The sequence below is a fragment of the Peromyscus maniculatus genome, chromosome 3 (genome assembly GCF_049852395.1).
Source record: "Peromyscus maniculatus bairdii isolate BWxNUB_F1_BW_parent chromosome 3, HU_Pman_BW_mat_3.1, whole genome shotgun sequence".
Taxonomy (NCBI): Eukaryota; Metazoa; Chordata; class Mammalia; order Rodentia; family Cricetidae; genus Peromyscus; species Peromyscus maniculatus.
Window position 1 is genome coordinate 143,857,632 of NC_134854.1, and position 25,997 is coordinate 143,883,628.

Genomic DNA, 25,997 nt, shown 5'->3' on the forward strand with positions numbered 1-25,997 from the left:
CTCAACCAGCATCTTCTTACATGGACACATTCCCCACCCTGCCTGTGCCTTCTCACCACACAGAACCCCGCTCCAGTCCTCCAGGCTCCGAGGCCCAGGCAAGCTGCACCTGTTCTGTGTATGGGTGCATTCCTCCACTAGAGCAGGTTCTGTGTATGGGTGCATTCCTCCACTAGAGCAGGTTCTGACACGTGCAGTAAGCAGCCCTCCTACGGTGACACTCTCCCACACCCTGCCCTGGGCCCCTGGGGAGTTCCACTGCGGGGATGCCTTCCTTGCTCAGTCTACCTCCTTGTTCTAGCCCTGAACTGTGCTGGAAGGTAAGGAGAGAACAGGGATAGACAAGAAAAGAGCCCCGACAGGAATCATAGTGAGTTCTTGCATCATCCATGTCTCCTGTCCATGGCTGACCCTCGTCTTCTATTCCCTACTACAACAGATGCCAATCACTTGCTTCACTGAACAAGCAGGGTTTAAAAAAATCACTTGGCTATAAGGAGCTGTTTGCCAATCACCACTGCGGACAAATACAATTTGTTCCCTAGAACTGGTATTACATATTTATCAAACTGTCACATTTTGCAACATCCTCTTTTCATTCTCTTCCAGCTTTTGATGTTCCTGTTTTTTGGACACAATTGAACAGATAATAGAAGCTAGTCACAAAACTGACCGGTTAGCAAACGTATTGGGGATTTCATTTATTTGTCCGAGATGTGTGCAAACGCTTCATGATTACCTCAACCACTGATCAAGAAACAGTGTGCTGCCCCGGGCACCATACTGCTTTTTAGTTCCAAACATGGAAAACCTGTTTTATTTTCAACATGTGTGTACAGCTCATACTTCTGGCGCGCGCGCACACACACACACACACACACACACACACACACACACACACACACACACACACTATAGACAGACTCTACCAGAACTCATAAAATTCTGTTAGCTTTGGGTTAGGGGTATCTCTCTGCCTCCTGTGTTCTGTGCGGGGTGGGGTGGGGGTGGGGAGGACCCACTATCAGAACAAGCACATGTGGAGACCTCATTCTGATCTCGTGCCTATCTCACCCAGCCCAGCAGCTAGCAGATCACCCTCTGCCTCCACTCCCGCAGCCTGCACACATCTGTAAAGACTTCGTAAGCCTTTCATGTGTGTGCATCCCGGATCCTTCAAAGCAGGCCCAATTTCGTCTGTGTCTGCACCTTCATGCTCATCTAGTGCGCTAATTACAATCGTCTGTTGTTTTCCACAAAGGGGTGGGATTGGTCAGAGGCCCTGTTAGTTGAAATTTAACATTTTATCCTATAAAATTGGGATTAAGCGTAGAGGCATTAAAGAACACTGTGTAGATAAAATTATTTCAGAGTTTAACGGTGAGGCTGGCAAATCACAGAGACACAGTAAATGTTAGCCCTAACTGGCTCTTTACCCTTTGGGGCTAGCCTCTGCAAGTGAGTCCTCTGCTACCAGCTCCCAGAGCAGACGTCACAGCAACTGTGGTCATTTCCAATCTTAAAACTGCACATAAAAAAGACCGAGTATCCGGGAGTTACCGGGTCTGACGAGGATGCTGGGATGCCGAGCAGGCGACCGCGGGTTTTCTGGGCGCGCGCACAAGCGCCCCACGCGCCCGCCCTCCGGCTGCCTGAGTTTCGCTTTCCTTTGGATCTAGGGGAAACCGAAAGCTGGGCGGCGAGGGGGCGTGGCCGGGCGTGCAGAGGGCTGGGCCGGGAGGGCCAGGGCGGGGCCCGAGGGCAGCTGTGTTTCGGGGACCGCAGACCATCCTGAGCCGCGATTCTACGAGGCAGCTTCGTGGCTGCTCCGCTCAGCTGTGCCGCGTTCTCCTCCGCAGCTCGTCGCGGGTCCCCCTCGGTCGTCGTGTTGGAGGCTTGACGCGAGGTGCTTGAGGCAAGTTCGTGGCTAACTTTGGAAGTTTCCTTCATCCATCAGAGCTTTGCTCATATATCTTCAGATGATTAAGAATTTACTTGGGCTCTGCCAATAGTGGCAGCCTGCATTTTTTGGCATGCATCTACTGGGGCAATTGGTTTGCTTCCCAAGCAGATATATTTATTTGGACTTTAGCCATGATTTATCTTTATTTTGAAAAAGAAATTACAAAAATGGCTTGTTAAAAATCCAAACAACGAGGCCGGGCGGTGGTGGCGCACGCCTTTAATCCCAGCACTCGGGAGGCAGAGGCAGGAGGATCTCTGTGAGTTCGAGGCTAGCCTGGGCTACCAAGTGAGCTCCAGGAAAGGCGCAAAGCTACACAGAGAAACCCTGTCTCGAAAAACCAAAAAAAAAAAAAAAAAAAAAAAATCCAAACAACGCAGACAGATGTGTAGAGGTGTTTCTCTTAATTTTCAACTCAGTATCATTTTTACGTACACTTTATCAGAAAAATTTCTATGCATATCTTTAACATAGTTCTGTGACTTACTTCTTGTTCTTCACCCTTCCATGCTAGTGTTTTAACTGATGTTCGTATTTATTTAAACAGCTCATGGACATTCAGGTTATGCCTTATTTTTACTAGCATAAGTGATTCATCAACAAATATCACTTTTGTATACCCTCGTGCAAATACACAAACACACTTGTGAAAAACTCCTAAGAGTGGAATCAGTGGACTGAGAAACTGGAAAGATTTTTGTCAAATCTGGTAAATCAGTGTTCTAGACCTGTTCCCCAGCCTGCTTTTCATCTTCTATGAGGAAAGCTAAATATGTACCTTTAAACAGAAAAGACCCCTGGAGGTCTGAGTTCATGGTGTTTCAAAATTACGACTTAATTTCATACTTAACGTTGAGGTAGTTTATACTTTGACATCTGTTCAGAAAGTGAGGTAAACATCTTTTGTGTGCTTTGATATTCGTTACCTCCTGTGTTCAGGACAAGCTGAGCAGGAGGCGGCACAGGGGTCGGGGTGTACTGCTCCCCCTGACTCTTCATGCACTGGCAGAGGACTTTTTAAAAGGGGGGCTTTTTGCTTGTTTGTTTTCCCTTTTTCACTCTGGAAAACCATGCTTTGTGGTCTTGGCACTTTTAGGCAATGATAGTTTTATAAGGGGGAGAATCGCATTGTCCTGCAGTGGATTGCATCATGTGATTGGGCTGTGGCCAGAGCACCAGTGGGCACTGGAAAAGGGCTTCAACATTTCCTGGCCGAGGCTATGTCTCAGGGTGTGCTAAGGAGAGCATCAATTCTTATCACCCCACGCGGGCCAAAGGAGCCCCGAGATGCTCTGTTAGTTTGGGTTTCCTCTGGAGAGATCTCATCTTGGCCAATCTTATTCCCATTGTTCATAAAATGTGAGCAGATCATCATGAATGAGGTCAAAGCCCAGAGCAGCAGTTTGGGCCCTTAGTAATCCCCAGGGATTTTAGCTTTGGGCAGGCTGAGGGAGGTGAGAGGACCAAGAGTTTGGATTTGGTGGCTCAGCTCACACCTAATCACAGCATTGGAGAGGCTGAGGCAGGATTTTGTTGAGAATTTGAGTCTACCTAGGCTATATATATATATATATATATATATATATATATCCCCATATCAGTCAAGCAAAGCTTTGTAGATCCCCCCCCCCCTATATATATGCAGAAAAGTTTGAGGTCAGTGGACTATGTTACTAGACCTTGTCTCAAAAGTTTCGAAGACGAGGCTGCTTTAATATAGCTTATAATACTAATTTTGTTCCTTTCAGGGTATTTATAGTCCCCCCCACACCCCCTTTGAGTGAAAAGCCAGGTAGGGACTCACCACCCAGAATTCCCCACGTCATGCAATGGCTCTCTAGCTCTTTCTCTCAAGACTCTCTTTGATTCTGTGACCACATCAGTGGGGTGCCCATAGTGGTTATTTCCATCATTTTCCTTGTTGAAGGATATAAGCTTCAGGAAGGGTGGAGCTAGGTTTCTGCTTTGGAGACAGTGTATGCGCCTGGGAGTGCAGCTTCCTCTGCTCTGGCAGATGCATGCCACTCCTGCTTCAGCTGCATCCTCTCTGCCCACTTACCACCTTCCTCGGTTCCCTTCACTTCCATTTCCTTCCCATGATGCTCTGCTGCCGGCCTCTGTACCAGCCTGAACTTTCTTTGTCTTTTAAAAGTTTTTTTTTGAGACAGGGTTTCTCTGTGTAGCCCTGGCTGTCCCGGAACTCACTCTGTAGACCAGGCTGGCCTCAAACTCACAGAGACCCACCTACCTCTGGCTTTCCGAGTGCTAGGGTTAAAGGTGTGCATCAGTCTGAACTTTTAAAGGCTCCCCATATCAGTCACACAAAGCTTTGTGGCTCGCCGCCCATGTGCTGGAGCTGCCTCCCAAGCTGAGCTGTAGACCGTGTCTGCTTCTGTCCGTCCATTAGCCTTAACTCCAGGTTACAGCTCATGAACTGACTAGAAGTAAAATAAACCTCACGCCTTGGTTCTGCTACCAAAGTTGACTGTCCCAAGCAACAGTTGACCCTCCTCAAGCTTTACACCCTTGCCTCCCCTCAAAACAATTGCCTAAACTTGGTTTGCATTTTCTGCTTAGAAATTTTGGTCGCATGCATGTATTGATGCATAGACATAATAATTTTCCATTGACATCAACTTTGAATCCATAGTAAGAAATTTTATAATGTGTTTTGAAATTTTCTTGGTGTGTGTGTGTGTGTGTGTGTGTGTGTGTGTGTGTGTGTGTGTGTCTGGATGTGTGCATGAAGGCCAGAGGTCACTCTCGGTGTACTTCCACAGAGCCATCTACGTTGTCTTTTGAGACAGGGTCTCTTATTCTGGAGACTACAGATGTGCACACCTGGCTTCTTTATGTGAGTTCTGGGGGGGGGGGGCGTCAAACTCAGGTCCTCATGCTCGTTAAGCAAGCACTTTAGAGACTGAGCCGTCTCCACAGTCCCGAGATTTGCTGTTTTGAGTCGATATTTTCTTCTTAAAAGATATATTTACTTTAAAAAATGTGTGCAAGGGTTTGCCCCACATGCATGCAGCGCCCACAAAGGCCAGATCAGGACATCAGACCTCCTGAAGCTGGAGTTCTGAGCTGCCATGTCGGGGTTGGGAACCAAACCCTGGTTCTCCACAAGAGCAGCAAGTGCTCTTGAGGCTTAAGTCTTCTCTCCAGCTCCCTTGAGTGCATATTTTGTTTCTCAGTTCAGCCTGCTGTGACATGTGCTATAGTCTATTCAGGACCACTGATGAATGAGCAATATCTGTGGTTTGCACAATACAAACAGGGCTGCTATGATTGCGTCACACATGTCTCCAAGGACGCATTTGAGAATTTCTTCAGGGGCTTGAGATGCAGTTCAGTGTAGACCATTTGCTTAGCATGTTGAGAGGGCCTGGATTCATCTCCAGCAATGCAAACAAACCAGCTAGCCAAGAAAGGAAGGAAGGAAGGAAGGAAGGAAGGAAGGAAGGAAGGAAGGAAGGAAGGAAGGATCACCAACAAAACAAAACAAAACAAACCCCAACAAAGGAACAATAAAGAAAAGGGAAAAAATAAAAAAGAATTTCCCTTGAAATTTTGGTGTTGAATTTGAGTTTAGATGATGATACCCAGTTACTTCCCCAGGTGATTGGCCATTTTACACCCTCTTCTAATAGCGTTTAGAAATCCTGTGTGGGGGCTGGCAGTGAGATGGGTGGAGGGGGGTTCGGAGCCCTTGCAACCAAGCCTGGTGGCTGAGTGTGAGCCTAGGACCTATTTGGGAGGAGAAGACTGACTCTTACAGGTTGTCCCCTGACTCCTCTTCTGTGCCATTGTGTCCATGTCCACATACATACATACATACATATATACATACGTAAGATAAATAAATAATACAATAAGAAACTTTTCATCTTAAAAAATCACGCGAAGGTCCTGCAGGATGGCTCAGCAGGTAAAGGTGTTTGCTGACAAGCCTGGGGGCCTGGGTTCAATCCCCAGACAGAACCCACTCAGCTGCGTTGTCTTCTGATTCTGCATGTGTGCCCTGGCATGTACCCATGTGTACGCGCTCACACACGCACATTACTAATATTTGAAAAGAAAAAAAAAAAACCAGCCAGGTGGTGGTGGTGCACGCCTTTAATCCCAGCACTCTGGAGGCAGAGGCAGGCGGATCTCTGAGTTCGAGGCCACCCTGGTCTACAGAGAGAGTTCCAGGGCAGCCAGGGCTGCACAGAGAAACCTTGTCTCCAAGTTAAAAAAAAATCCAATTTCTGCATTATCTCCTCTAATGCTTGGCTCAATAAAAAATTTAAATGTTTATTTTATTTTTAATTGACACATAGGAATCCTACAAATCCCTGTTGGGTGGTGCCATTGCTACCTGTCACTCTGCAATTCAGGAGGCTGAGGCAAGGGGACTGAGTTTGTGGCCACTCTTGGCTACAAGTAACATCTTGTCTCAAAACACAACTGTTGGGGGCTGGAGAGATGGCTCAGACATTAAGAGCACTGGCTGCTCTTCCAGAGGTCCTGAGTTCAATTCCCAGCAACCACATGGTGGCTCACAGCCATCTATAGTGGGATCTGATGCCCTCTTCTGACCTGCAGGCACACATGCAGACAGAGCACTCACACATAAAATAAACAAACAAACAAACAAATAAATAACTCTTAAAACAAAACTGAAAACTAAACATCCCTTCCCCCAACTGTATACATAATACCAACTGTATATGGCATAATGAATGGCATTTCACTTCAGTGTGCAGTGATCAGATTCTGTCAGAATTGCTGACTGCTCCCCAGTGGAAAGTGTAAAAGGATGTCTTCTTATGGTCTCGAATTGGCCTTCCATGTGACTGTTAGCTTACCAGTTAGTTTACTTCTAGACTGTATTTCCTTCCATTTTGAGTTTGGATTTCCTTATGCAAATTTCCTTATGCAAATCTTCTTAAAGCACTCTGCACAAACTTATCCACATCCTCTTTCTCCAGGGACCAGACTTTTTTTTTTTTTTTTTTTTTTTTAATTTATTTATTATTTATACAGTGTTCTGCCTGCAGGTCAGAAGAGGGCAGCAGATCTCATTACAAATAGTTGTGAGCCACCATGTGGTTGCTGGGAATTGAACTCAGGACCTCTGGAAGAGCAGCCACTGCTCTTAACTGCTGAGCCACCTCTCCAGGCCCAGACACCAAACTTTTGCACACCACCAGTATTAGCTTTCTTGCATCAAGATTCAGATTCACTGTGTGGTGCACACCTTTAATCCCAGCACTCGGGAGGCAGAGCCAGGAGGATCTCTGTGAGTTCAAGGCCAGCCTGGTCTACAGAACAAGATCTAGGACAGGCACCAAAACTACACAGAGAAACCCTGTCTCAAAAAACAAACAAACAAACAAACAAGCAAAACAACAATAACAAAAAAACCAACCAACCAACCAAACAAAAAACAAAAACAAACAAACAAAACAAAACAAAACAAAAAAAAGTTCCAGATTCATGTGCTCTCAACAGGGTCTCATTCTGTGGCCCAGGCTGGTCCCGAACTTATTATTCCCTTTCCTCAGCCTCACAAGTGTCAGAATTCCTGGTGTTTAGCAACATGCCTGGCTAAACAGCCTTAGCACCCACACCCTTCTGTCCCCTTGTCTTTCGTAAACTCAGTTACAGGCCGACTTGTTCCATGAAATACACCCTTATACACCTAACCAGACTTAGGCCAAGTATTTAGCCGCTGAGTTCTGATTGGCTGTCTCACTGAGTTCTGACTGGCTTCCCACTGAGTTCTGACTGGCTCTCTCCATTGGCCAGAGTATAAACTGCTACAAGACATGTAGCTACATGTGTTAAAAATGTTACCTTTTGGTGCTGGAGAGATGCCTCGGGGGTTAAGAGTGCACACTGCTCTTGCAGAGAACTGGAGTTTTGTTGCTAACAAAATTGTTTGGGTAGCTCACAACGCCTATAACTTGAGCTCTAGGGCATCAGACACCATCTTCTGGTGTCCCAGGGCAACCAGACGCATGAGCACAAATCCATACAGAGATAGGAACATAGACACACAATTAAAGAAAATAACTCATTAGGTAAAATGCTGGCTTTCGAGTGTGAGGACAGGAGTTGGGATCCACGCACCCGTGCAGATGCCAGGTGGGCATGATGGTCTCCCTGAAATCCTAGTGCTTGAGAGGTGAGGAATCCATGGAGTAAGCTGGCTAGCTGGACCAGACTGTCTTGGAGAGATCCCACCTCCATGAATAAGATAGAGGGTAATCAAGAAAGACTCCCAATACCAGCCCCTGTCTCAAAAAGAATGTAATTGAGAGGGCCCTAGCTGAATCCAGCTGATTTAGTGTTTCATAGCCAACGGGCTGTCAGGCCTCTTGGTTTACCTGCCCGTGGGGACAGAGAAACGCAGAGGAACTTCTGTGTTGTGTGCACGCTCTGGCTAGAGAGAAGGAGACGCAGAGAACACAGTGCTTCAGCTTAGGTTTCTGGATAGGCTGAGGAGTGCAGGGAACCTGCAGGCAGAGGCTGAAGCCCTTTCAGAAAGAGCTGGGGGAATGACAGGGCACGTGGCCCTGGAGGAGAGCTGGGTGGTTTCCACTTTTGCATCCTCCCTCGTTGAAGATGCTGGCATGCTCTTTTCAGCTGGCTGCTGCATCTGGCAGTGCCTTGCAGCTGCCCGAGCACCCTGGAGAGAGGCAGATGAGGCCTGGCACAGCCGTTGTGACTTTTTTTTTTTTTTTTTTTTTTTTTTTTGGTTTTTCGAGACAGGGTTTCTCTGTGTAGCTTTGCGCCTTTCCTGGAACTCACTTGGTAGCCCAGGCTGGCCTCGAACTCATAGAGATCCTCCTGCCTCTGCCTCCCGAGTGCTGGGATTAAAGGCGTGCGCCACCACCGCCCGGCCCCGTTGTGACTTTTATTCTGAAACACACACACGAGACCTCTGGGGATCCCAAGGAATTTTCGGGGAGGGTTTACAGGTGGCTGAGGTCTATGCTGTCAGGAGGAAGTAAGAACAAGGGCTGGTGGATCATCGTAGCACATTTCCTCATCTATACTATGATCTCGTGCTTAGGAATCTTTGGTTTGGGTGAACGGACTCAGCTGTCCTCTGGGTCTGGGAAGGTTGTCTGCTGACGGGGGAGCCTGAGCTGTGAGCCACCAATGTAGTCCTCACATCAGAATTTGAATAATTTCATGCACAAAATACTTAAAGCCTTCCTGAGGACCTAGGACAAGCTTCCCACAGGAAGGAGCTCAGATGTCTGTAGGCATGTCCCCGGCAGGGGGTCGAGGATGTGGAGAGCAAGAGGTTTGCTTGTGAGCAGTCTCTAGCCAGGGGAATCAACACCTTTTTCAACTGTTAAGGATTGAGAGTCGGGGGGGGGGGGGCAAGGAGACCCTCAGTTTTTGGTCCAGACCATTTACCAAGACGAGAACCCAGGAGGAAGAAGAGGCCAGCGTTAGGACAGTCCATGCTGAGGAAGCACGCATGGAAAGGTGGGAGAAGGGCTGGGGGAGTCCAGCTTGTCATTCATTCCTGTTTTAGAGCTAAGCCTGTCTTCCTCTAGCAGTCAGAGCTGGTGGCATGGATGCGTCCCCCATCACTGTTTTCTGTTGCTTTGTGTCCCCACAGAGGATCCTTGGTGCCTGCCTGGCTTGCGTGTGGGGACTCTTCCTGGAAGTGAAGTCGTGGAATCCTGAGCCTCATTCGGACAGTCCCAACCTGGGGGTTTGGGTGTCATCACTAATGGGCAGGGGGTTTGGGTTCCTGACGAAAAGCTGCCAGGCAGTCGTGGCTGAGCCTCAGTGCTCCTCAGAACTGGAGGAAGAGAAGAGCATGAAGAGGAAGAGAGAGCTGTCCAGAGAACCCCGCAGCACCTGGGACCGCCCTCATGGTCAGTAAGGCCTCCACTCCTTCTCAGCACTGGGTAGCAGTTCCCACTCTGGTCTGGAAGTGGCACACCCCGCGTTAGTTAAGAAGGTGCCCTGTTGATTTGCCAGGAAACCCGTGGCCCTGGAGTTTTCATTTGCCTTTCCTGGAAGTGAAGGCATTTCATTGCCTGTCGCAGAAGCTCTTTGTCCAAGGACTCTGAGATTTGGGATACTCTCTTGTTCTTCAGCCTCTCACCTTCTGGGGTCAGCTGTGCCCGTGGTTAGGGTGGGAAGGGAGGGTGATTGCTGGTGTGTCTAGAAACGCTATTTTGCCTCCTTCTTGAACGCTGTCTGGCGCTCCGTCTCGTGAGGTAAGCTTAGGGCTGGTGGGTGCTGCTCATTGTCCCTGTACGATGTCGCTCTTCTCTAGTGCCTTATTAAGGCTTGTTCTGTCATTTAATTTTCAAAGCCTCATTCTGGAGAGCTCCTTCCCAGACTGTTTGCAGGCTCCCTGGTGACCTCTCTGCGCCCGTGAGAGTGTTTCTCAGATTTCTGTGTCCTTAGTAGGCCCAGGAAAAACGTTGGAGTTTTGTTCAGTGTTCTATCCTGCCTTCAGTGTTCCTTTTCTTCTCTTCATCTTCTAGGCCTGGTTGGTTTACACAACATCGGTCAGTCGTGTTGTCTCAACTCCTTGCTTCAGGTGTTCATGATGAATGTGGACTTCAGAAAGATACTGAAGAGGTACGACTGTGGTTCTGGCCGAGAGTGTGCATGTCGTGAGTGTTTTATTCACAGTGACTTTGACTCTTATAAGTCTTTCCAGAGATGCCCGGGAAAAGATCATTTCTTGCATATTTTCTCCTGCACGTTACCGTCATTTACAAAGTTTAAGAATACACACGTGCTTGTCCCCACCTCCATTTGGTTTCAGGTGGTGTGGGTCATTAGTGCTTTTTAAAGCAATATTATTATTATTATTTTATTGTTCAATGTATGTGGGTATTTTGCCTGCATGTATCTCTGTGCACCGCATGCATCTCCATGGAGCCTAAAGGAAGAGTTGGATCCCATGGAACTGAAGTTACAAATAGTTGCGAGCCACCATGTAGATGCTGGGAATTGAACCCAGGTCCTGTGGAAGAGCAGCCAGTGCTCTTAGCCTCTGCGCCATCTCTCCAGCCCCCATTAGTGCTTTTTAAAAAGACTCCTCAGATGCTTTTGAAGCACAACCAAGGGTGACAGTCACTGGTCTGGAGTTGGGACCAGACCAACATCAGAGAAAGTCCGTGAACAGATGCAGACAGTTCATCAGTGATTCTGTGTGGCCCCATGCTTTTTGCTTTTGCTCATCCACAAAGCCAGTGAGGATTGCCTATAGCTAAATGAACCACTGGCAAAACACTGTCACCTGCCACATTGTCCTTTCTTCCCAAGACCTAACTCAGTATTTGCCTTTGCAGTATGAAGTATCTCAAGCTGGATATTTACTTGCACACTCTAGTGTGGGCCCAGAGTGTGATGCAGCTGTTATTTATTTATATATATATATATATATATATATATATATATATATATATATATATATATATATATATATATATTTATTTATTTATTTATCTGTTTATCTATCTATCTATCTATCTATCTATCTATCTATCTATCTATCTATCTATCTATCTATTTATTTATTTTCCTCGAGACAGGGTTTCTCTGTGTAGCTCTGTGCCTTTCCTGGAACTCACAGAGATCCTCCTGCCTCTGCCTCCCAAGTGCTGGGATTAAAGGCGTGCGCCACCACTGCCCAGCACAGCTGGCCTTTTTTAATGTGATGGTTGAGTATGGTTGGGGTGGGACTGTGTTGATCTCTCTCTTAATAAAGTATTCTGTACACCCTAGTCCCTCAATCACTTGCGTACATGCATAAATCTACCCATTTCCATAATTCTAACTTAATCCAGAGAATGGCATGGACATGGAGAGTCTTTGCAATTCTTGAAGTGATTTCAGTGTGCTCCTGGCCTGGAGAACGGTGGGTATGAGCTGCCTGGCTGTTCTTGACAGGATAACAGTGCCCCGGGAGCCAGAAGAGCAGAAGAGAAGTGTCCCCTTCCAGCTGCTTCTGCTGCTGGAGAAGATGCAGGCCAGCCGACAGAAAGCGGTGCTGCCCATGGAGCTGGCTTACTGCCTCCAGAAGTACGACGTGCCGTGTAAGAGCCTCTCAGCTCCTGCCCCCAACAGTGTCGGGTGGGGAAGGGCCTGCGGGAAAGAGCGAGGGGGAGAGCTGGTGGGCAGTGAGAGAACAGACTCTAGACCTCTTTTGTTAGAGGTATGAATGTTGATCTGAAATACACATCTCTTTACTTTTGAAAGAAAAAGTTTCGTGTATGAATTTTTTGTGACTATTACCAGTGTACCGCTTTGAAGTGGCTTTAAAAAAAGCTAGCATGACGTCTGCCTGTTTTCAGGGTGTAGTGTGTTGATTTGATACATTTTTGCAATTGTAATGATCGTACCAGGGTAATTAGCATATCTTTCTCTTTCCACACTCCTTTCTTTGTGTTGCCTATAGCCAAGTGTACCTTTGCCAAAACACCCTGTCACCCTTCCTGTTGCCCTTTGTCCTGGTTAGCTTTGAACTGTCAGCACAGTCACATGACCAAGGAGTCTCAATTGAGGGATTACCCAGGTTAGACTGGTGTGTAGGTGTGTCTGTGGGTGGTTGACTTGGTTGGTAATGGATGTAGGAGGGCTCAGCTCACTGCGGCCACACCGTTCACTGGGCAGGTGGTCCCGGGCTGTATAAGAAAGTCAGCTGAGCGTGAACCTGAGAGCAAGCCAGCAAGCAGCAGTCCTCCAGGGCTTCTCTTGCATGTTCTTGCTTGAGTTCCTGCCTCAGCTCCAGTGATGGACTGTGACCTGGAAGTGTAAGCCAGAGAAAGCCTTTCCTCCACGTTTCATCTCAGCCACCGACGATGCTACATTGTCTTTTCTTCTGAGGTCTTAACTCAGTAGGTTCGACTTTGGATTCATCTCTTCTAATCCTTTATAAAATATATAATAAATTTACCAAACTACAAACAGTTGAATGCCAGAGCTTATTCCTCAGTTTTCGTTTGGAATGTTCTGTAAATGTCTGTTGAATCCATTTGGTGTATAATATTGTTTAACACATTGTCTGCTGGTTTTAAAAAGATTTAAAATTCTGTTTGTTATTTTATGTTTATATAAGCTGTGTGTGTATGAGTGAGGGTGTCTTCATACCACAGTATGTGTATGGAGGTCAGCGGAGAACTTCTGGGACTTGATTTCTTCCTTCCATGGTGGATTCTAGGTGTCACACTCAGGTTGCCAGGTCTGAGCGTCCAGTGCTTTTTGGTGATGAACATCTGTCTCACCAGCATTGTTGGTTTTTTTTTTTTTTTTTTTTTTTTTTTTGGTCCAGATGATTTGTCCATTGTTGAAAGTGGGGGTGGTGAAGCACCCAAGTAGCTTCGGAATTGATCTCTGTGTTTGGACCTGAGAAGGTTTGCCTTATGAGATTGGGTGCTTCAGTTTTGGGAGTGTATACGTTTGTAGTTGTTACATCTTCTTGTTGAGTCCCTGGCGTTCTCCTTACGTACTGACCATCTCCGTCTCCTTTTGCAGTGTTTGAATTTTAGTCTGCTTTGCTGGTACAACAAGCACAGGGCTGCCTTTGGTTTCTCTTTTCCTGTCATATCCTTTTCAGCCTTTCACTTTCATTCTGTGTGTCTTTACTGGCATCACATCGTTGAGTTTTGTTTGTTAGATTTGGGGGAATTTAGCCGGTTTACATGTAATATTACCACTGATAAAGGAGGCATGCTCTTGTAATGATGTAAAGTTTCTGTGTTTGTTTTGGACAATTCTTATTCTTTTTTCCCCCTTTCCTCCCTCCTTCCTTCCCTCTCCTCTTCCTCATCCTAGTCCTTGTCCCCTCCACTTCCTTTTTTTTTTTTTTTTTAGTTCACTTCAAACTCCTGGTCCTCCAGCTTCTTGCTTGCTAGGCTTATAAGCATGTGCCATCACACTTAGTGTCTTTCCTTATTTCTTGTTCATCCTTGTGAATAGGAATTTTTCTTCTCTGTACAGAAGGCACAATGTCTTGCTCATCATGTATTTTTGTGATGATAAGTGTCACCTTTCTCTTGTATTATATAGATTCTCATGGGGCCAACATGGTGTAGAATTACTCAGATTTTTTGTTGGAAAACCATTCTTTTTCTTCATTTCTGAAGGATAGCTTTGCTGGGTATAATAGACTTGGTTGGTGCTTTTTGCTGTTGTTGCTTCAGGACTTTGTGTATCTCATCTTGCCTTAAAGAGGGTCTTTTCTAGCTAAATCATTAGCAAGCTTTTAATCTTCCTGGACTTGGTTGTCTATATTTGTCTATATTAATTCAGTAGGTTTTCTATGCCTCTCCTTTCCCATCACCTCTTACAGCACCTACACTGTGAATGTTTGCATTTCTGATTTGGTTATTTCAAAAGACCCATCTTCATGCTTAGAAATTTTCTTCTGCCTGATCAACACTGTTGAGGCTATTTTTTTAAACTTAATTGAATTCATTAGTGCCTTGATTTCTCTTTATTATCTCTATGTATGCTGAATTTCTCACTCATATAATGATTTTCCTGTTTTAACTTAGCTGGTGTTTTTATTCTCTTGTATCTCATTAAATTTCCTTGTAATCATTTGTCTAAATTCTTTGTCACACAATTGATTAGTTTTCTGTCCTTTGGGGTCCATTGCTAGAAAGTTATTGTTATTGTGTTCCTGTGGAGACACTGGGGTGCGTAGTTTTGCATAATTCTTTAAAAAATCCAGATTTTGACTTACTAAAAAGATTTTTTTATGATTATGGGTATTTTGCCTGCATGTATGTCTATGTATTCTTCACGGGTCTGATACCCTAGGAGCCAGAAGAGGCTGTTGGATCCCCTAGGACTAGAGTTACAGACTTATGTTACATGCCATGTGGGTGCTGGGAATTAAACCCAGGACCTTTGGAAGAGCAGCCAATGTCTCTGTTGGTATTTGAGTGTCTGATGGGTCACTTGTCTCTACCTTAAAAAAAGGGCATTCTTAATTTGTTTCAAATCTTAGGGGATAAAAACCTCTGATTTCCTTCACACAGTGTGATATTAAATGTGTTTGACATACATGATCTTTATTTTTAAGAATTATTTATTTATCTGTTTATCATTTTACATATACAAGTGTAGGCACACGAGTGTCATAGCGTGTTTGATGTGGTACACGCATTGAGGGCAGAGGACGGCTTTTGGGAATGCTTACCTAACACAAGTGGGCTCCAGTGGTCAAGCTCAGGTTTTCAAGCTTGCTCAGAAAGTGCTTCTCTCTGAGACATTTCGCCAGCTCTCTATTTTTATTTTGTGAGCATCTTAAAATAGTATTTATTATGTGTACAGTGGTTTTCCTGCATGTATGCCTACACACCAGAAGAGGGCACCAGATCTCATTATAGACAGTTGTGAGCCACCATGTGGTTGCTGGGAATTGAACTCAGGACCTCTGGAAGAACAGCAGTCAATGTGCTTAACCTCTGAGCCATCTCTCCAGCCCTTTAATTGCTCTTATGAATAAATAGACTTCTAGAAGCTATCTTCCCTCCTCCATCTCATTTATATTCTCACCTTTCTTCAGCTTTCCATAGTGCTTCTGTATCCAGAGGGACCTTCTATTCCTGTTTGAATTATGAACAGTTGGAACCTGCCCTCCATTAGGATATGGTTTCTCAGGGACATGCATTCTCTCTGGTGTGTGCACCGCATCCCAAGTGTGAAGTAGACAGTGGGACAGACAAATGCCCTTGCATTTTGTGGATGACTGGGAGGGACTCTTGGCTTTTGGCCAGAGGAGGTTTAAAACAATGACTATGGACGGCAACTGGCCTACTTTCATTTCCGCTGTTGTGAGAAAATACCCTGAAGAAAAGTAGCTTAGGGGAGCAAGTCTCTGTTTTAGCTCACACATGCAGGGTACAGTCTGTCATAGCAGGGAAGTGGGAATGGCAGGCAGAAACTCAGAACAGTTGGGCATATCACACCCACAGTCAAGCTCAGAGAGAATGAGCGCACACACGCTTCTAATACTTAACTTACCCTCTCTCCTCATGTACGGTCCAGAGCCCAGCCCAGGGAACAGTGCAGCCCACCATGAGCTGTGTCTTCCCATATCAATTAATACAGCCAGGACAACCCCTGCAGATATGTCCACAGGCCAATTTAACCTAAGGGCTCCCTGATCGAGACTCTCTTCCCAAGTGGTTTTTGATTGTGTCAAGTTGACAGTTAAAACTGACCATCACAGCAGCTGGAGAGACAGCTCAGCAGTTAAGAGCATGTGTTGCTCTTGTGGAGGACCCAGGTTCAGTTCCCATCTGTAGCTAGAGTTTTCCTGCCTTGCCCACAGTCAGGACAAATCTCTGTCACCTGCCAGTCCCACAGCCGCTCAGACCCAACCAAGTAAACACAGAGACTTATATTGGTTACAAACTGTATGGCCATGGCAGGCTTCTTGCTAACTGTTCTTATAGCTTAAATTAATCCATTCCCATAAATCTATACCTTGCCACGTGGCTCATGGCTTACCGGCATCTTCACATGCTGCTGGTCATGGTGGCGGCTGGCAGTGACTCCTTCCGCCTTCCTGTTCTTTCTTTTCTCCTCTCTGTTAGTCCTGCCTATACTTCCTACCTAGCCACTGGCCAGTTAGTGTTTTATTTATTGACCAATCAGAGTAATTTGACATACAGACCATCCCACAGCACCTATCACCTGTGTGGTGGTTCACAACTATTTGTAACTCCAGTTCCAGGGCATTGGATACCCTCTTCTGACCTTCAAGGGCACTAGGCATACACATGGTACACACACACATACATGTGGGCAAAACATCTATACAGATAAAATCAAATAAACAGATCTAAACAAAACAAAGCTGACCATCACAACACCTTAATCCAATGTTTACATCTGTGTTAGCTCCGTGATGGACACCTTCTGCACCCAGTTCCCTGGGTAAATCAATTTTACCCATCTGGCAGATTATTTTTGAGTCGGGGCTCATCATATGGATTAATTAATATATTCAATTAACATATAGTGTTCACATTCACCATTGTAGATTTGTTGTTCACAAGACAACAGGAATGACAGTGATTTTGCCTCCAGGAAACTCAGTTTAGAAGCAGGACAGGCCAAAAATCAAAGACGACAAAATATAGAATGTCAAGTCTGTGTTGTGATATGTAATGTTAGGGAAGGGCAATGATGCTGTGGTGGAGGATACAGCATGTTCACAGAAAGTGCTGTGGCCTGAAATGTCTTTGCATTTTGGCGCACATCTGCCCTTCTGTGAAATAGTCTGCAGCACGTTTCTCCTCACCTTTCTGACTTCCCGTTTCTTTGGACCAACACCGCTAAAGTCAGTTATGTCTGTTCACGATTTCAGACCTACTTATATAACAGGGAGACAGTTCCCTGCAAGGTTCCTGCTCGTCTTGGCCAGGATCGTCTGACATGGAGTTGGTCTTTTCTCTTTCCTCTTTTATTCTGGCACCTTTGGAGAAACTCTGGGATTGGGCTCTGCTTTTAGGGAAGTGAATAAAAATGACCACCAGGGGGCGGAGGAGTCATAGCAACCGCTTAGCAGAAAGAAAAAAAAAGTTGGGAATCTGCCAGTCAGCTGATAGAGGCCTGTAGAGGTGGATAGTGAGAGAAAGTGATGGGACTATGACCTTAATTCTAAGAGAAACTCTTAAAAAAAAAAAAAAAAAGCCAACACAAAGCTTGCTTTTCATTTAGTATTTTCAGAAGGGATAGAAGGCTAGGGAGGGATAAAGGAGTTGAGTGTTCATGTGTTCATGTGGCTGGGGTCTCCGTGGCTCAACAAGGACATAGATGTCTCCTTATTAATTGTGCTTCTTTCTGCCCAGTGTTTGTCCAGCATGACGCTGCTTATCTCTACCTGACACTCTGGAACCTGACTAAGGAGCAGATCACTGACGTGGACTTGGTGAGAGCTGGGATCTGGAGAAGGCAGAGATCTGAGATGTTGCTTGTGGGACCTGCTTCACTATTGTGTGCTCTATTAGTTAGGAATGAGTCCCTGCGTGGAGTAGATCTCTGGTGTGGTTCCCTTTATGTGCAGGGAAGCAAAATTTTGTGTCAGCCATTTCTAGAGCTTCTGTCTAAAAAAAAAAAAAATCACTCGTCTCAACCTAACGTGACTTGTAGGTCATCTTTCCTCCTTTGCTGTCTCTCCTTGCAGGCAGAGCGGCTGCAGGCTATGTTCACCATCTGGACGAAGGAGTCCCTGATTTGCTTGGGCTGTGCCTCGGAGAGCAGCAGAAGCAGCAGACTGCTCACGCTCTCTCTTCCTCTTTTTGATATGGACTCGAAGCCCCTGAAAACACTGGTGAGAGACTTCTTGTGGGTGACTGTGTACCCCGAGGCAGCCAGTTTCCCCCTGCTTCTGCCGCTACCCCTGGATTTTTTAAAAAAGTGATTTGTAGGCCGACAAGATGGCTTAGCATGTCAAGGGGCTTGTTGCCAAGCACTCTGACCTGAGTTTGATTCCTGGGTCCTACACAGAGGAAGAAGAGAACTAGAAAACCTGTTCCTCTACTCCGCATATGTGCCTTGGCATGTGCATGCCCCCGCTACCATAATAAGTCAAAACAAAACAGAAACAAAAATGTAATATGCTTTTTAAAAAGTGACTCATGTTTCACTTGTACACCCTGGGCCAATCTCTCCTTGACTTGCGGGAGGGGGAATATGTCTTTCCCTCCTCTATCCGCATTTCTCACGCCCTTCCCCTGGCAAGTCCCCTCCAGTTCTGTTCCTCCTGCCCGTGGGCACTTTCTGAAATCCTGCCCCATGTGTCACACGTGCCCACTTGGGGTGGGGAGGGATTAAAGGGTAGCAAAGGTTGGGCTTCCACGACCAGGGGAGGGGGCTGTTGACGAGGAACTTGAATGCTGCCCCGTGCTTACACGCTGGTTCTCTTGGGTGGGGTAGGAGGATGCCCTCTGCTGTTTCTTCCAGCCCAAAGAGTTAGCAAGCTCGGACAAGTGCTTCTGTGAGAACTGCGGGAAGAAGACGCCTAGAAAACAGGTACTCTTTAAGTCCAAACTCTTCACTGGTCTGGGGTTGCCCGTGGGGTTTCCTGATAGGTCTTTGCAGACCCCTTAAGGGCATCTCATAAAGGCTGACATAAAGAATCTGGGTCCAGCCGGTCTCTGGGATCCTAGGGCTTCTCATTTGCATAACTTCAGACTTGGCCTCTCAGATCATATCACTGAGAGGGACAGGAAGAGCCTTTTAGGGATAAGAGGAGCCAATTCAAGAGCAGAGGGTAGGGTTTTCCCCTTAGGGTTTGGCTAGAGTTCTAGAGTAGACGCCACAGTTCCTGTGCCTGAGCAGAGGCCATCTGTGGAGGTGTGTGGTACGTGACACTCAGTCGTGTGAGTCTTGAAAATGCCCTGCAAGCCCCTTGTGGGAAAGAGCACATTGCCGGTCCTAACACCGCTCCCAGCCTGCCCATCTCAAGTGCCTGAAGACTTCAGTGTCATGCTGATTTTGCTTTTTCAGGTTTTGAAACTGACTCATCTGCCCCAAACCTTGACCATCCACCTCATGAGATTCTCCGTCAGGAACTCACGGACGGAAAAGGTCTGCCACTCAGTGTATTTCCCTCAGCACTTGGATTTCAGTCAGGTTCTGGCAACTGAGAAAGAACTTGGTGATACCAAGGAACAGGTGAGGTTTGCCTTCTGTCCTTCATTCATCTCAGCAGACTCTGTGTCCTTCTGAGGTAGCTGTCCAGCAGACTCTGTGTCCTTCTGAGGTAGCCAACCAGCAGACTCTGTGTCCTTCTGAGGTAGCCGTCCAGCAGATTCTGTGTCCTTCTGAGGTAGCCATTCATCCCCATTAGCTACTGGGCACCACTCACTCCTAAGTGCTCCAGCTGTAAGTACCAAGTCCATGACAGCAGACTGTGAGGGGACATGGACCAGCATCATGTGGGCTGAATACTTCCTGGGTTGGGCTCTCATCCAGGCCCCCTGTCGGCCAGTATATGCCATACTTTTCATATACAACAGTACAGAACCAATTGCAGTTTGGTATAACTCACAAAAGCACATACATATTCAGGACTTCTTTCTGTCTGTCTTCTTTTTTTTAAAATAAAAAATTGCATTTATTTATTTGTGTCTGTGTAAGGCATGGGTGGGGTCAGAGGACAACTTGGGGGAGTTGGTTCTCTCCACCTGGGTCCCGAGGATTGACAGGTCATCAGTCTTGACCTGCTGAGCCATCTTGCCAGTCCAGGACAGACTGTCTTTCTTAGGCAATACTTTAATGCTCAAGCCTTGGTAGTTCTGAGAAGCCGGGGTGAGTCATCACCCTGATGTCACAGGCAGCCTTTGCCTTTACTTTTATAGATTCAGAAAGCTTCCTTTTTTTAAACATTGGGTTTTATGGAAATGCCTTAGAGCACTGAGAAAAGGGACCTGTAATTCGGTACTTCCTATTTGAAATGACATGTGAATACTCGCAGGCACATGTGTAAACACAACGTTTCAGGTTCTTAGAGCCAACTAAACTTTTGTATTGAAAAGCCAGAGCCTGCTTTGACGATAATATTAAAGTAGCCAGTTGTTGGACCAAATTTAATCAGAGGAAAATTTAATTCATTTGTCCCAAGTTAATAACTTCTTGCGAGATTCTGAGAAAAAAAAAAAAGATTGTCTTTTCCTTGTAAGTTTGAAGCAGGAAATGCTACATTTGCAGGTTTTGGATCTCGCACATACGGCTCTGTTGTTGGAATGTTTGTTCTGTTACATTGGTCTGTTTGCCAGTTCACGCTCCGGAACCGTATTAGAACATAAGGCCCACCTTTACCTATTCGGTGTCCATGTTTCACAGTAACTCACTTTTGCTCTCCTCCTTGTTTTCTCACTCAGTCCACCTGTGCAGTGCACTTACATTTCTTCCTGTGTGAAGAAGATTTCATGATAGAAAATTTCAGATAAATACAAAAGGGTGGGGAAATATATAACAAACCATCTATCCAGACAACTTTCCACCTAAAAAAGTTAGTCATAGAAACAGACTACAACATGTATTACACACTGGAAAGTGCTTAAAATAGTTTTAAACACTTTCACTACAAAGATATGCTTGCAAGGTGATAGATATATTACCTAACTGTTCCACAGTATATACACACATATCAATGTGTCACATTGCATACCATTGTGTATAAGTCTTTTTGCTTTGGTTTGGTTTTTGATTTTGGTTTTGGTTGTTTTGTGACAGAGTTTCTTGTTATGTAGACCTACCTGACTGTCTTGGAACTTGCTACATAGACCATGATGGCCTTGAACTCAGAGAGATCTACCTGCCTCTGTCCCCAGAGTGCTGGGAATAAAGGTGTGTGCTACTACACACAGCATGACTTTTTGGTTGATTAAAAATTAACTAAATTTGGGCTGGCAAAATGGCTCAGCAGGTTAAGGCACTTGCCACACAAACCTGGTGAGTTTTAATCCCTGGAACGCCACAGAAGTGGACGGATAGAAGAACCAATTCTACAAAGTCATCCGTGTGTGTGTGTGTGGGGGGGGGGGGGGTGCCTGAGTGTATATATGTGCACCACATCTGTGCAGGTGCTCATGGAGACAAGCAGGGTGTCAGCTCCCCTAGAACTGGAGTTATAATGGCTTTGGCCGTCTGATGTGGTTCTCTGCAAGAGCAGCAAGTGCTCTGAGCCATCCTTCCAGGCCCAGATACCATCTTCCAGAACAGATTATCAGCTAGTCATTGTTCGTATATTCTCTGTAAACAATTGTTGTTATACATTTATTTATTACCAATTAATGATTTTATCCTTTTTGTTATTGTATTTTTTCCCAGTTATCTTTACATGTCAGGTAATAGGTTGGAACCCCACCTTCTGTCTCCTCACAAGAAAGAATAGTATTCTTTTTTTTTTTTCAAGATTTATTTTTTTATTATGTATACATTGTTCTGTCTGCATGTATGCCTGCAGGCCAGAAGAGGGCACCAGATCTCATTACAGATGGTTGTGAGCCACCATGTGGTTGCTGGGAATTGAACTCAGGACCTCTGGAAGGACAGTCAGTGCTCTTAACCTCTGAGCCATCTCTCCAGCCCCCGAAGGAATAGTATTCTTATTAGACATCCCATGGTTGGGGCTATCCCACCATGTACATTGTAATAGGACACAGTGGGAAGGGGAGCAATTGTTGCCATCTTTTGGGGATGACATATTCCGTCACCGTTGCTCTTGGCAACCTGCAGGGCCTCCTGACTTCTCTCTCCTTTAATCCCATTAACATGGAGGACCCTCCTCTGCTTCACTGTGGTACTTTTGCTTGGCTGTCTGGTGCCTCCAATGGCTGCACTCCAAGTGTGTGAGGTACTAGTGACTTGTGGGGAGAGGTGGGCTCTGGGCTCGTTCTCTTCTTGGTGCCTGGAGGTGAGCCGTGGTGGCTCAGACTATGCAGCAGTGAGGGACCCTGGCTGCAGAGCTCTGGGACCTGGCTCCAGGCTCCGTGCCTGTTGAGCAGAGTGCACACGTGGAACTTGAAGAAAGCGTTCCGACTAATGTGGTGACCTGGTTCACAGGCAGCCGCAATCTGTCTCACCCCTCTTCCTTTCCCACAGAGAATTCTCTCTTATTTTAACTTCCTAAGGTTTTGAGGGAATGACATGATTTAGTGTCAGTTCCAATGGATGCTTTTGGTCAATTTCTACTTGACCTGTGATAGCAACACTGCTTTCCTGATGTCCATTGAATTGGTTACTTCTCTATTTCTGTGACAAAAACACCATGACCAGGGAAACATAGAAGAAAGAGTTTATTTTGGGCTTACGGTTCCAGAGAAACAGAGTCCATGACGGCGGAATGGAGGGATGGTGGTTGAACCGTGTCTGCATTTGTCTCCCTCCAGTCGGAAGTCCACTATGAGCTCTTTGCCGTGATTGCCCACGTGGGGCTGGCTGACTTCGGTCATTACTGTGCCTACATCCGGAATCCTGTGGATGGAAAATGGTTCTGCTTCAACGACTCACACATTTGTTGGGTGAGAAACATCATCCAAATTGCTGCTTGCCTTGGATTAGCTACCTCTAATAAATCCAGAGCCTGGGGATATCTAGGTCCTCACCATGAAGACTGGTCCTGTCTTATGAATGGAGGTGCTTTTCATGAGGTGCCAAGTCCTCCCCCACCTCCAGAAAACTGCTCCCAGTTTATAACTGTACATGCTCACTCAGCCCAGTGCTCTGGGAAACGCCTTGAACTCTGGGAAACTCCTCTAAAGCCAGAGTTGTAACTCTTGGTCAGGCATAACCAAGTATAAAGAGAGGAATGCCCTTGTCCAGGAGGGCAGATCACAGTACCATGCATTCTAGGAACACCAAATACTGAGCTGAGTGTTGACTTTTTTCTTATACACTTCCAGGTGACCTGGGAGGATGTCCAGTGTACCTATGGAAATCACAGATATCGCTGGTAAGAAAAGGCCCAGCTTGTTGAAACCTGATGAACTCGCTCTGAATTCTTGGCTGTGTGAACCTCTTTATGACTTCAGCTGTTACATTCTCATGGCTCCCCTGAGATGAACTAGTCAGCTTCATCTGTGACTACCCATCCCACTCTGCCATACTTTTCTGGATACTAAGATTCCAGTAAGGCCTACGGATTCATAATGGAGTCCAAATGCTGTGTCTGCCATTTTCTACCTAATCGCAAAGTCTCCCTCATGTTTAATTACTCATGGACTTTCCCCACGGTGCAAAATGTTTACAGATTGACCCAGGCAGATCTTGCGGGGTGGGGGAGGGGCTTCTCTCATGCTACCATCGTATCTTGAGCATGCCTCCCTATGACAAAGACCACCTCTTGATTGCTTGCTTATATAACCCTCTTTCCCATGTCACATGCACTCTTTGAGGAGAGAAGATCACTCCTTTCATCTTTTTATGTCTAGCAGTAGCTTGCATTTAGTAAGAATCAACAAGTACCTCTTAAAACCAATCATTACAGAGGGGACACTGGAGAGAAAAATAAAGCCGGATGAAGATAGATCAAAGAGCCTTTGTAAAGCTTTCCCGGCCTTTTTTCTGGCCTGGGGACAATGGCCTACACAAAAGGTGGTCCGAGATGGCTTTCAGCTCAGAGGCAGGCTGGACCACTTGAGAAATAAAGAAGTTAATGCAACTGCGTTTGAAATCCTTCTTCAGCCTGCTTGCCGGCTGTCTCTTGTTTCTTCTAAGCATCTCTATTAGATGCCAGATCTTTGTTTCTGATGCCCTTCTGATTTAGGGCAGGAACTGGCTGACTGTCTGTGGAGGGGGGTGGGGTGGGGAGGAAGTTCTCAGCTCTGTGGAACACAACTCCTGTCGCAGCTACATGGCTCTGCCCTTGTATCATTGAAGAGGCTGTGAACAAAACGTGGACAACTGATTAAAATTGGCTCCATGGTTTAATCTGTTTGCAAAAACAGGGTTAGACTTATTTTGTGGTCCCACAATTTTTCACCATATGATTTAGATGCCAACTAATAGCTAGTCACTGGGGTCACAATTTTACTGCTCTGAGGGAATGGCTAGGTAGATCATGGGTTAGATGAGTACTTGACCCAAGAGCCAGGAAGTTTACTAATGCTTGTCATGTCATGGTTTCACTGTGGATGCTTCATTTTTCTGTGCTGACATGTGTTCTTTGCTTTCTAGGCGGGAAACTGCTTATCTCCTGGTTTACATGAAGACTGGATCCTGATGGATGTACTCACACCTTTAGGAGGGATGGACTTTTATTTTCCTTTCCTATATTCATGTTTGCTGCAACTTCATTGAGAATTATAATTAAAAAAACACAGTTAAACATTATTTATAAGAAAGAATTAATATTTCTGTGTTTTGGATGTGGCTCATCTCCTAAAAGCTTACATGCAGCAGGCATGGTCCTTGATTGGGCAATGTTTAGATAGTAGAATCTTTAAGAGACAGGGCCCAGTGGGAGGTAATCGGTCTATGGGATCTCTCTCTTCTGTGCACCGTTAGTTCTTTTTCTGTTTCTCTGTCATGCTGTGATGCAACCAGGGGGTCCACAACATGATGCCAGTGCCATGCTGGTTGGATCATCCAGTCATTAAAATGCTGATTCAAATAAATATTATTATACACTATTCAGCCTCAAGTATTTTGTTCCAGCAGCAGAAAATGTATGAATATAGTTGTTAAAATACTTAGATCCCACACAGGTCTAGATCAGTGGGAATGGATAATTTCACCAGTGGGTTTGGCTAGATTATGATCCTGATGTGGCCTTTAGTATAAGACATGACCACAGTTGGGAAACTGGGGGAATCCAGGCATTATTGGGGTGGAATCAGTAGGAATAAGAGGAATTGGAGTGACGAGGGACAGTGGAAGGAGGTATTTTAGTGTTGTAATAGCTAGTGTGTTCTAACTTTAAAAATATTGTTATTACTGTTATTATTATTATTAGTGTGTCTGCATGTTTGTCTGTGCGTGCCATGGCATGCATATGGAAATCAGTTCTCTCATGCCACCGTGGCATCCAGAGATTGGTAAGACTTGCGTGAGAAGCCATTTTATCCTCTGAGCAATCTCACTGACCCTCGGCCTGATTTTTTTTTTTTCTTATTTATTTCTCTTTTATGTGTATGAGTGTTTTGTTTGCATTGTGTATCTGGGTATCACATTCATGAAGTACCTGTGGAAGCCACAAGAGGGCATCAGGTCCTCTGGAACTGGAATTAGACTTGGTCACGGGCCACCATGTTGGTGTTGGGGCTCAAATCCAGGTGCTGTGCAGGAGTAGCCAGTGTGCCTAACTGCTGAGCCGTCCCTCCAGCCCCCTCAGCCCTGACTGTAGTTTATTACACACTTGCTTGGAAATATTTTGTCATCATCCAGTCTCTGTGAGGTTGCCATATGACTTTTGCATAGTCATGACATGGACAGGATTGACAGATCGATAGCTCTTTCTTGATTCAAGAACAATCTAAAGGATTGGCAGTTTCAGAGGGTACATGGTGGCTTAGCCCCTGTGCACATCCTGGCA

General features: G+C 45.7%; 1 protein-coding gene across 1 annotated transcript; it reads left to right on the plus strand.

Moving 5' to 3' along the window:
* The first annotated feature begins 1,736 nt into the window (after positions 1–1,736).
* On the plus strand, positions 1,737–25,095 carry Usp18 (ubiquitin specific peptidase 18). Its single transcript, XM_006991595.4, has 11 exons — positions 1,737–1,915; positions 9,588–9,849; positions 10,471–10,567; positions 11,888–12,033; positions 17,806–17,885; positions 18,141–18,287; positions 18,893–18,988; positions 19,466–19,633; positions 22,855–22,986; positions 23,368–23,417; positions 24,641–25,095. The coding sequence occupies exons 2-11, from the start codon at positions 9,702–9,704 to the stop codon at positions 24,684–24,686; spliced, it is 1,110 nt and encodes a 369-aa protein (XP_006991657.3). The 5' UTR covers positions 1,737–1,915; positions 9,588–9,701; the 3' UTR covers positions 24,687–25,095.
* The last annotated feature ends 902 nt before the right edge of the window (positions 25,096–25,997 follow it).

What these genes read in the sequence shown, in the direction of transcription:
- Usp18 (XM_006991595.4), top strand. Translation starts at nt 9,702, where the DNA reads ATGGGCAGGGGGTTTGGGTTCCTGACGAAAAGCTGCCAGGCAGTCGTG. An exon ending in AGAAGACGCCTAGAAAACAG is followed by an intron (nt 18,989 to 19,465) that starts GTACTCTTTAAG and finishes TTGCTTTTTCAG; the next exon opens with GTTTTGAAACTGACTCATCT. An exon ending in GGAAATCACAGATATCGCTG is followed by an intron (nt 23,418 to 24,640) that starts GTAAGAAAAGGC and finishes TTTGCTTTCTAG; the next exon opens with GCGGGAAACTGCTTATCTCC.